This window comes from Panthera pardus, unplaced genomic scaffold (genome assembly GCF_024362965.1).
Source record: "Panthera pardus isolate Hobbes unplaced genomic scaffold, ASM2436296v1 HiC_scaffold_21, whole genome shotgun sequence".
Taxonomy (NCBI): Eukaryota; Metazoa; Chordata; class Mammalia; order Carnivora; family Felidae; genus Panthera; species Panthera pardus.
The window spans coordinates 27,323,303-27,335,150 of NW_026526777.1; the positions used below are offsets into that span (position 1 = coordinate 27,323,303).

General features: G+C 55.4%; 1 protein-coding gene across 1 annotated transcript; it reads left to right on the forward strand.

Annotated features, from left to right (window-relative positions):
- The first annotated feature begins 492 nt into the window (after window positions 1-492).
- On the forward strand, window positions 493-11,438 carry FMOD (fibromodulin). The gene is made up of 3 exons (XM_019432205.2): window positions 493-627; window positions 3,319-4,306; window positions 9,568-11,438. The coding sequence occupies exons 2-3, from the start codon at window positions 3,328-3,330 to the stop codon at window positions 9,717-9,719; spliced, it is 1,131 nt and encodes a 376-aa protein (XP_019287750.1). The 5' UTR covers window positions 493-627; window positions 3,319-3,327; the 3' UTR covers window positions 9,720-11,438.
- Window positions 11,439-11,848: the final 410 nt, after the last annotated feature.

The window sequence follows — 11,848 nt, forward strand, 5'->3', positions numbered from 1 at the left end:
AACTTGCCGCCCAGACGAGTCTACACTGGTAAGGGATGGAACTAGAGCCAGAGCCAGCCGTCCTGTGTCATGCTCCGTTACGCCCTCGTCTGACCACCTGCATGGAGGGGGAGCCAAGAAGGCTAAGTAGTCCTGGCTCTCTGGGGGGACACATGGGTTGCTAAAAGCGTGAAGATGCCTCTTCCCAAATCCCTGCCCTCCCCAGCCCTGCATCTGGCCTGTGGGTTTAATGAGAAATCCAGGCACTTGGTAAGAGACTGTACAAATACCTTCTAAGGCGCCACTAACTCATTCAGCAGAAAGAGACTCAGAGCTGCCAATGCTTTAGGGAAGATAAGTGAGTGGAAAGAGGTGGTTTTTATAACGTCAGGCGGACAGAAGAATTTTGCCTGGTTGAGTGTGAGCTCCGCCCCTGCAGCAGAGCCGAAAAAGCCAGGATCCAGCCTCCTCAGTCCCTCTCTTCACAATATTTGATTAGGAATTTGGGGGCGGGACCCTGGCCTGGCACAGACCCGCACACTCTCAGTAGACGTTCTGTCTTCTCTCTCTCTCTCTCTCTCACACGTTCTCCAACCCAAGGAGGCCAGACAGAGGGACGTGGTCACTCTCTGAAAGGTTCAACTGGAGGTAAGTTTAGCCATTTTACTTCAGTTTTTTGGTCCCTTGTGGTTCCATAACGGGAATCAAGGAAAGGGGCTGGCGTGTGGGGAGAGGGGCTGGCAGGGAGGAACCATTCCTCATTCTCCCATCTGGGCCATGACCCCAGGATGCCGAGAGGGGCAAAGGAGGAGGAGAGGGAACATGTTACTCTGTCCTACGGTTTCTTTCTGGTTGTTGGGGGGAGAGGGGGACTCCATTTCTCAGGCATGAAAAAGTAGAGGACTAGGTATCTAGGGAAGCCAGCACTCAGCATCCACCACTCAGCCCTCCAGTCTGTCCTGTAGGCAAGTTGTGGTACCTAAGTGCTGTTATAGGGGAAGGATGGAGGGAGTGTGAGTGTGTGTGTGTGTGTGTGTGTGTGTGTGTTGCTGGGGGGAAAGGGAGGGAATAAAGAGAAGAGTTGAGAATTGACCATGTTCAGGGAACTGTGAGGGAGGGTCCAAGCCAGCTGAGGGGATGACTTCTGTTCTGACTTCCTGGATCCTGATAGGAGGGAAAGGCTGTAGAGGCATAAAAGAACAGCACGAACTCCTGAGTCAGCCTCCCACAACTCATGGAGCCCCAATCCCAGAAACTTTCCACCTCACAAATCTCTGCGCACAGGAGGGTCTCCACCATTAGGGTGGGCAGGGGGATTGAAAAGCATACGACCCTGGAGCAACACTGCTAAGAGTCGGAAGAGAGGAGAGGCAGAAGTTTCCCATCCAGCCCTCTTAGCACTCATGGCTCCTAAGGAGAGGCCAACGTGGGTAGGATGCACAGCCCCTGGAAAGCTGGGTCTTGAGGAGGAAGGTGGCTCTTGCCTGCCAAGATGCCCGGTCTGGAAGGAGAAATGGAGACAGAGGCTCACTGTGCCACCTTGGTCCTGCAGCAGCCCAGGGCTGTGCATGGAAAAATGCGCCGTTGGCAGTGGGCCACTCCATCCGTCTTCCCTCCTGGACAGATCCAGGGCCTAGCCAGCGTGCCCAGGCAGTGGGCAGTTGGGTTGGCTTCTCAGAAACACTGTGGGCTCTTTGTCTGAGGCCTGAGGCCGCTTGAGGATGAGCCAGATGGCTCTCCTCTGCAGCCCAGAGGCTAATGGAATGAAGAGGGCCTAAGGGAATCACTTTCAGGAAACAGAGAGCTCGGGGGCCCGGGAGGAACGGTGGCAGAAGGTGACTAGATTGAGTGCCTCAGTCAGGGTCTTTTCCCATCAGTTCGTTGGATTTGATGCTGACTTTTAGATTCCTTTCTTTCTCCTGTCTACAGTTGCCCGTCCCAGGAGGCCCAACAGCAATGTGAGGGACATATGTGACCCTTCCGGGACCAAGAAAGATTCTAAGGTTCCTCGGAACAAGGGTGACACTCACAGCTCCGGAAGGTTCCCACTGCTTGCAAGGGCTAGCTGGTGCCTTGGCTATAGGTATTCAGAGCAGGGTGCCCAGGCCTGATATGCCAGCCCCTGGTCCCCCCCATACCTTCAGCTTCCCTCCCAGCATGCACCAAACCCACCTTTCTCTCCAAGCCTGCCCTGTTCTCATCTCACTGGCGCACGGGCCCAAGGCAACAGGCTGCCTGGCACAGTGGGGGCCTAGTAGGAGGCTGGTAATCCAGGTGGCATCACAGGTAGCTTAGGGTGGGAGAGGGGAGGCCAGAATCCCACTCCAGAGCCACGTTCTCTCGGGTACACTCAAGTGTCTTCGATTCCTTTTCCATTTTTCAGTGTTCCTCATTCATTTCTCTGGGCCTCACGTGGCTCTAGCATAATGTCCATGGTGGAGCGTGAGGGGGGGCTAACACTTTACCAGACAGCACAGACCACATCGGGTAGACAGACCCAGACCCCACACACCGGAAGACAAGTGCCATACCTGGAGCCAGGGTCCCCCGTCTGGAGGGGACTGTGGCCGTTGTGCTACATGAAGACCTGTGCCAGCCGGGCTGCGTGTGTAGCCACAAAACTGCCCACCGGAGAGTTTTCTCACCCAGCAGACTGTTCCAGACACTGGCGCTTTGGAGGGTAGCCCAAACCTTGCGGTGACTGCAGGGGGGGGCCACACCCCTCCCCCAAGACTGGAAACCCGAAACCCCCAGCCTGCCCAAGAGACCAAAAGATCTTCCAGAAGTAATTCAGACCTTCCCCTTGGAGGTCTCAAGCTGCTTCTGGAGGTTTCCCAGAGACATGGAAGGAACCAGAGGGTTTTTTCCTTGGACTCTTGGAAAATATCATATCCCCGAGAAATGCAGACTGAATACGAATTCGCGCCTGAAGAGCACCCACCACCCCCACCCCCGCCCCCACAGGGATGATTGCCGTGGGCTCTCCAGCTCCGCCACCAGAACCTTCAGGTGGCTAGAGGATCCTGAGGACCTGCCCCTAGAAAAAAATGCAGTGCCCCCCCCCCCATTCAAGTTCCTTCTAATCTTGAAGGCTCTGTTTCTGTGACTCCGTAAAATGGACCCAGCTCCCCCAGGTGGCCACGGCCGAGCCGGACCGCGTGTGCGGAGTCGGCACTGGGGGAGGGGAGGCACGCAGGCAGTGAGAACCGGGCTCCCGGTGAAATCGGCACAGCTCCCAGCCCAAGGCTCCCCGCCCCCCAGCCCCGCCCCGATCCGTCGTCCTGCCTCCCTACTGTCTCACTCATGCCTGCTCGCTCTGTTCTCTCTCCCCTCTTCCAGAGAGACAAAATGCAGTGGGCCTCCTTCCTGCTGCTGGCAGGGCTCTGCTCCCTCTCCCGGGCCCAGTATGACGAAGACCCCCACTGGTGGTTCCACTACCTCCGCAGCCAGCAGTCCACCTACTACGACCCCTATGACCCTTACCCTTACGAGCCCTATGAGCCCTACCCCTATGGGGTGGAGGAAGGTCCAGCCTATGCCTACGGCTCTCCACCCCCTCCAGAGCCCCGCGACTGCCCCCAGGAGTGCGACTGCCCCCCCAACTTCCCCACAGCCATGTACTGCGACAACCGCAACCTCAAGTACCTGCCGTTCGTCCCGTCCCGCATGAAGTACGTCTACTTCCAGAACAACCAGATCTCGTCCATCCAGGAAGGGGTCTTCGACAACGCCACGGGGCTGCTCTGGATTGCTCTCCATGGCAACCAGATCACCAGCGACAAGGTGGGCAGGAAGATCTTCTCCAAGCTGAGGCACCTGGAGAGGCTGTACATGGACCACAACAATCTGACCCGGATGCCCGGCCCGCTGCCACGATCCCTGAGGGAGCTCCATCTCGACCACAACCAGATCTCCAGGGTCCCCAACAACGCTCTGGAGGGGCTGGAGAACCTCACCGCCTTGTACCTCCAACACAACGAGATCCAGGAAGTGGGCAGCGCGATGAGGGGCCTCCGGTCACTGATCTTGCTGGACCTGAGTTACAACCACCTGCGGAAGGTGCCCGATGGACTGCCCTCAGCCCTCGAGCAACTATACCTGGAGCACAACAACGTCTATTCCGTCCCTGACAGCTACTTCCGGGGGTCACCCAAGCTGCTCTATGTGCGGCTGTCCCATAACAGTCTCACCAACAATGGCCTGGCCTCGAACACCTTCAACTCCAGCAGCCTCCTTGAGCTTGACCTCTCCTACAACCAGCTGCAGAAGATCCCCCCGGTCAACACCAACCTGGAGAATCTCTACCTCCAAGGCAATAGGATCAATGGTGAGACGCTGACGAAGGGGGGGTGGGGAGCGGCTGTCTGTTCCGTTAGAAAACCCCTGTCCCGGGTGCCAGTAGCCACGCAAAAGACATAGAAGCAGGGGAGACAAAGGTCGCGAATGAAGCAGCCTGCAGTCCAAGCTATACCCCCGTACAAGGGGTACAAAATGGCCCCTAGACTACACAGCGGTTCTGGAAAATTCCTTGGGGGCGTGGGTTGGCTTGGAGGGAGACTTCCCAGTAGGGGTGAGCTTCCGTCTAAGACTGGAGAGAGAGGTGAGCGTGGGCTGGAGGAACGGGACAAAGCCATTCTGGGAAGTGGAGTGCCACAAAGGGACCAGCCACTTAACAGGCCACCTGCAGGGGACAGCCAGGAAATCTGGGTGTCTGAGAGGAAGGGCTTGCACGTCGAGGGGCAGTGAGGGGTGAGCTTGCAGAGGTGGGGATGAAAGCAGTTCATAGACAGGCGGATCTAAGTGGGGTTTCTAGGGTCCGTCTCGGGAGGAAGGTGGGCTGTTAAGAAACCATGGAGTTTGCACTTACTTCCTGAGCCAGAAGAGGATGCGCTCTCTGTTTCCACATGCTCTACTCCTGCCTCTATAGTCACTCTTGTGTTTTGGCTGTTTATTTATTTTTTAAACCTAACAGCTGTTGGGCAAGAATGTGCAGCCTCTCAGAGCTGAATGCGGTACTTGTTCTGGTCCCTTCTCCCTGGAGTACAAGGAGCCCCTGGTGGTAGGGCAGAGGCCCCCGGGGTAACTGGAGCCCTATCACCACAAGGCCCCGGGGTGGTGGGCAAGGACACGGGCCTCTTGTTTTCCAAGCACTTCCCAGCGGATGCCTCAAGGAGTCGAAAAGCCTGCCTCTTTGCCTCTCAGGACTAAAATATTCATTTCGGAGAGAATCATCTAGTTGCTTTTCAGCTCCGTCTCAGGATCTTGTGTTCCGAATGTGCTTACGTTACCCGGGGGCCTCTGATGTTTTAATCCCAGCTGGAAGGTACTGAGCCAGCATTTAACCTCCCTTCCTCAGGCAGCAAGGTCCCCCCGTCTCTGGGAAAGGACTCATTAATGACCACTGGCAAAGGGCTCGGAAGCGGAGCCTGCTGTGAGCACAAGGCACCATCAAAGCGCTGATGAGGACGGAGCCTTCAAATCCTCCCTCCCGCCCTTTCTCTCGCTGTGCTCAGGGAACAGATCAGTCATTTGGCAAGACGTCCGCGCGCTGCACAGCCCTCTGAGCGAGACAGGCACCTGGCCCCAGAGGCCGACAGTGGGGCGGGCAAGGTGAGAGGTGTCTGATCCTCTGGTTTGAAGGGCAAGACACCATCACGGGCTCCCAAACTGTTTTATTATGTAAAGTCTTTCTCTGGGGGGACGTCTTCTCCTCCCCAAGTGGGGCAGTCCTCGGAGACGTCTCTGAGATGTCGCATGCCGCAAAGGGTCTGCCATTTTCTCATGGCTGTCCGTCACCCCACCCAGAAGTCACCTGCCACCCTACTCCACATCCAGGAGGATTGTCACACCAGAACTGTCACATTACGTGCTGTGTTTGACCCTGAAATTGTGACAGCAAAGAACAGCTGTCACGGGAGGGAACCCATTAGCTATTGCCTGACTATATATAGTCAGAAAAAGCTGGGGAGGGCAGGGCTCTATCACAACATCCTGTCGCCCTCCGCCTTCGTGGGGAGCACACCTGCCACTCAAATACAGGGTGGTCTGCCCCTTCCAGAAGCTCCGCAGAAGATAGAATCACTTCCCTTAAGCGTCCCAAGGTTTTGCCAGAAAGTTCTCCATTAAGCCAAACAACCTACAGATGTTCAGTGTCTCCCCCAAATCCCTTCTCCTGTCATTTTGTTAATGTTTATTTTTGAGAGAGGGAGGGAGAGAGAGAGACAGAGACAGAGACAGAGGGTAAGTGGGGGAGGGGCAGAGAGCGAGAGGGAGACAGAATTCAAAGCAGGCTCCAAGCTCTGAGCTGCCAGCACAGATCCTGATGCGGGGCTTGACTGCATGAACCGTGAGATCGTGACCTGACCCAATGTCGGATGTTCAACCGACTCAGCCACCCAGGCGCCGCCCCCCCCCCCAGCTTCTCATGTAATTTAAGCCAAATTCCCTTATCTAGTTATCATTTGGTCTCTCTTCCAGTCTCCTTTTAAGGCAAAATAACACCAACTCCTGCATTTAATTTTTCTTAGTGAATTAATAACATGTGAAGTGCTTGTCCAGGGCCTGGCACGTAACCGAGAGGCAACACACGGGAACTATTCCTACCTTTTCCCTCTCGTTGCCACTTTGAAGTTGACAGGCAGAGTTTTTGTTTTGTTTTACTTAAAAAAAAAAAAAAAAAAAGTATTTATTTATTTTGAGAGAGAGAGCACACACAAGCCACAGAGGGGCAGAGACAGAGGGAGAGAGGTGAGAACCCCAAGCAGGCTCCGCACTGTCAGCGTGGAGAGCCCGAGGTGGCGCTCGAACCCACAAACCGTGAGATCGTGACCTGAGCTGAAATCAAGAGTCAGAGGCTTAACCGACTGAGCCCCCGCCCCGGGCGACTCCGTTTGTTTCACTTTTTGCATTGCGAAGATGGGGACACGGAGGTCTTTTCAGAGAAGGAGTAGCCATCTCTTGGGGTCACCCAGATGACGTAGTGGTCACCCTGAGCGCCGGCCTTCAGCATCCAAGGACCTAGAGTCAGGTGTCTCTGGCTGAGAATGTGAGGAGTGTCTCTCAGATTCAGACCACCAGCAGGAAGGCCCAGTCCCCCCAGCTGGGGCCCCTCTCCCAGGGCCATCGCGCCACCTGGTGGGGGGTGGTGAAGGTGGGGTGGAAGCCACCCTCTGGGGGAGGAGCTAAAAGAAGGGCAGGAACTAAAGGGTGTGCAGGGGAATCAGGCCAGTCCCCTCCCTCCCCTTCCCTCCTCCATTAGCAACCCCCTCAGTTTTTCCAGCCTGGCAACCGCCAGGGAACACAGCTCGGAATGTTATTCGGGAGCTGTGGGATCTGTGGAGCTGGGCGGGTACCCCAGGAGGAATTTGGAAAGACTTATGTCAGTATTTAATCTGGCCTGGAAAATGTCCTCCAGAGTCTCCAGGCAGAATCCCTGTCCTATTCCTGAGCTTGGGGAAGACAAACGGGGGGGGGGGGGGCACAGGGCGTCTGCTGCGTGGACAGAATCGATGTGCATGGTGTGCCTGGAAGCCCCTAAGTAACCCCCTGTTTTTTTTTTTTTATTATTTTTAAAAGAATTTTTTAGTGTTTATTTATTTTTGAGAGAGACAGAGACAGGATGCGAGTGGGTTAGGGGCAGAGAGAGAGGGAGACACAGAAGTTGAAGCAGGCTCCAGGCTCTGAGCTGTCAGCGCAAAGCCTGACATGGGGCTCGAACTCACGAGCTGTGAGATCATGACCTGAGCGGAAGTCGGACGTTCAACCGACTGAGCCACCCAGGCGCCCCAGTATCCCCCCTATGTATACACATGCTCAGGGAGCCAGGGTTTTAGCAGATGGTCGGAGGGCCCGAGGCTGGGGTAGAGACCCCATCTAGTGCAGTGGAGTTGGAAGTGATCTATAAGCTGACCCACCTGACTTCCCCGCAGCCCACCCCACTCTACCCTTCTCTGTGGCCACCACAGATGCAGCCCCTGGCCGAGGCTCTGCCCCCAACCTGCCCCCTCAGAGGCCATGTAATCTACTTCCCGGGACCGGAATGGAGACATCCAAAAGCATCCAAAAGATCTCCATCATCCCCGCGCTCCCTCCCCACCCCGCCCCACGGAATGCTGTCCATAGAAGGACACTTCCTATCCTCCCCCCTCCTTCTAGTCCAGAGCTCCATTATTCTTCAGGGCTGGATTTCCTGTCTTATATTTGCTGAACAAGTTAATGGGCTGCAGCCTCGCCCCATCTCCTCTTGGTCAGTTCTTAAGAGAGACTGGAAACAACTGTTCGCGCTCATTGAAAAACACTTGGCTCACCAGCCTATTTAAGCTCCCCACGCTGTCTTCCCTGCAACCTTCCCTTTCCTACCCGTGATCGCACCCTCCCTGAGGCCCTCCATGGTCGCCCCCAGGAAGAGAGTCAGAAAAGCCTCCTCCCAGCTCCTCCAGCCGCCCCACCTGCTGAGGAATGCCTCTGGCAGAAGCAAAAGCAGGCCCTGGGTCCCAATGTCACAGCCCTTGAGATAGATCCTACTGGGATCCGACAGGCGACTTCACCAGGACCCCCTGCGACAGGAGCCGCCTCCAGAGGCCCTCAGACAACACGCTGCCACCAGTGGAGTCTCCAGCAGCTCTTTGTGGTGACTTTGCCACCCCTGCTGGAGATTCAGTCGAGTTCCTGGCTTTCTCTCTTCAAGATCCTAACTCGGTAGACTTGAACAGAGGTAGTTGATTTGTCCAAAAGGACAACCAGAGGCAAAACAGACGGATTTATGTTAAAACCAAAGAGAACTATTGTATCTGTTAAGATTGTGTGGGGATTTTTTTTTGGGGGGGGAGGATATCTTCAAAACAGGGGGACTTCTTTTGAGATTAAAAGAAGGGGCGGGGGTGAGCCATATATTAAATGCAGGAGGCAAGGGAATTGTTTATTTGACTTTTGAGGTCCATGGCAGCCGTATTCGTCTATGGATTTCCGCCTTCCTAGACCTCAGGGCCTTGCTCATCATTCCTTTGGCAGTCCCGGGAAGGAAGAGGTGCACCCCCTCAAAGCTCCGGCACGCGAAGACAGTTGTCTCCCTGCCCGGGCTTTCTCTCTTTAATTTCCTGCCACTCTATCTGCAAAGTGTCAGGAGATGTTCCAGATTTAGGTCCCTCCATTTCCCCAGTCTTCCTTCTCAGCAATTCAGCAAAGCCCTCCCTCTCCAAAGGCAATCAAGTCCTTCAAAACCTCTAAAGCTGATCTCTGACTACCTTCTGGTTCCCCCTGCCGCTTACAGGCGGGAAAAGATCGCGTCCTCGCTGGAAGGACACTCCAGGACGTTCCGGGGTCTGCAAAGTGATGCGAGGATCAGGGGTGGTTGGGAAGCGGAGTGACAGACACAGGCGGAGACCCCCACTCTGGCCCCGGCGCTGCCCCCTAGCGGTCCCAGTCGGTATGACTTCGATCGCGGAAGACGCTGCCCCACCCAGCCAAGTCCCATCCTCCCCTCGGAAGGATTGCAGCAGCTTCACCGGGGCCGACCCGCTTCCCTGTGGATCCGGGTCCCTGATCCCGGCTTCTCCCGCCCCCCCCCCCCCGCCCCTCTTGTCCCCGCAGAGTTCTCCATCAGCAGCTTCTGCACCGTGGTGGACGTCATGAACTTCTCCAAGCTGCAGGTGCTTCGCCTGGACGGAAACGAGATCAAGCGCAGCGCGATGCCCGTGGACGCGCCCCTCTGCCTGCGCCTTGCCAGCCTCATCGAGATCTGAGTGGCCCTTGCACGGGGCACGGGGCCGAAGCCCCCCGCGCCCCACTGCATTTGGCTTGATGATTTGGTTTGGCTTTTGCTGGAAGGTCTGGGACAGACCATGTGACAGAACTCCATGGGCTCCCTCTGTAGTCTTCTTCCCTGTAGGCAGGGTCAGGTGGGATCAGGGGACAGGCAGCCTTTTACTGAGGGACACGGCCGCAGCTCACTTTTCCAGGACAGATGTGGTGGCAGAGGAAGTAATCCGTGGAAGTCCCAACCCCAGAAACCTCACTATTCTAAGTTCTTCCCAACGATCTGGTGTCATGAACTCTAAAAGTCACTCGGGCAATGGCACATAGCGTGCTTTCCCCACAATCCCTGGCTCTCTCTGTGAGCAACGCCTGACCACTCTCCTGCCTGCCAGGCTGACCGTGTGGTTACTCCGGGCTCCCACTCAGTGCTCCTCGGAATATACCTCTTTGCCCAACTGCCTCCTCCCTCGTCCCCCTCACCCACTCAGCCTTGCTCCACAGACACCTGTTCCGTGCCTTAGGCAGAGGCATGCGAGCCCAAGGTGTGCGGGCATCTGCCTGGTGGCCTATGCAGAGAACTCACACTAGTGTCTAGAGGTGGAAGGAAACTGGGAGTCACCTCTACACCGTCCCTAACTCCGCTCCTTGAAAGCCACCAGATTGGAGGTCACCAGCATGATGACAATATTCAGGGACTGATGCGGGAGGAGACAAGCAACCTTAGGCTTTGATAAATGGGTGGGGCTATATTTTAGCAGCTGGGCAGTTCTTTGAAGGTGGATCAGACTTCCGAACAGGAAAGGACAGCCTTTGCTTACATCGGCATCCATAATGGGGGCAAACGTCCCGAATCAGCCGAACTAAGGAAGCAGCCCCCTGGGGTTTCGCCCTTGCCCAGAACCCTCTATATTCCCAGCAGCTCCCAACTTGGGTCTTCGTCCTCAAAGGCATATGGTTCTCAAAGCACGAGAAAGGTAGTTTCTCCCTCTCTTGTCCAGGCAGAAAGGTCTACACCCTGATGGGAGAAACAGAGTCCAGGCAGCCCTGAACTTGCCTGGCTAGCCCACAGGTGGAGGCTGTGGTTCAGCCGTACGCATTGATTTGTCCTGAGACCACAGCTCGTAGTGGAAGCTCCGGCTGGAGATGCTCATTGGGTCTGTGAAGCCCAGGCCAGGCAGCCAAATCTGGCTTGTGCTGAGGATGAAACCCTCTGCTGTCACATCTCTGAGCTACACCCTCATTCCTGAAGATGGCTGTTGCTTTATAGCTTGGCTGGAGAGCAATTCATTCTCCCCATGTCTGAAAGGTGATGTTGCCTGGGGCCGAACCGGCCTATTCCTTTGGGCGCCATTGGGATGGAGTGGCCGGGGGCAGGGGCTGACCTGAGAAGAGCTAGTCCTAGCCTGGCCCCTGTCCAGATGCCATTACATCCCTGATACTGTGTGTGCTTTGAAGCAGCTTCCCTGAGAAGTGAAGGGGAGGAGCCCTGGATTCTGTTCTTGGCTCCAGACTCCAAAATCCACAAAAGCCAAACCAGCTCATTTCAACAAAGGAGCTCTGATGTGAGGGGGCAAGGCTGCCCCTGCCCCCAGGCCCTTCAGAAAGCGTCTGCATGTGAACACCATCATGCCTCTATAAAGGATCCTTATTACAGGAAACGCATGAGTGGTGGTTAACCTGACCAATAAAGTTATTTTATGATTGCATCTGCCGGAATGGAGTCATTTAAGGCACACACACAGAAGGGTTACTTTAAGGGAACCTGCGGGGTCGCATAGGCCTTGGACTGGAAGAGCCCACTGTCCCCTCTATTCTGCTTCCACAGATGTAGCGAAGGGGTTAAAAAAAAAAAAAAGTCACCTGTAAAAAATTTCTCGTTAGCAAACTTGGTGTTCTGGAAGTTCTTCTTTGAGTCGAACTTCAACCCTGCTAGCTACTCGTTTCCTTCCATTTGGTCCCCAAGAGAGAAAGAACACCTGGGTTTGTTTTCAGTCATCCTTGTTAACATTTTTTCTTGCTTTCACCGTCTTCCCTCCTTGCTGGGGGATTAATTCTGGGTCTGGCGGATCCTGAGTGTAGTTATCTTGGCTGCTGCCGCCCTCTAGTGGCAACTTCC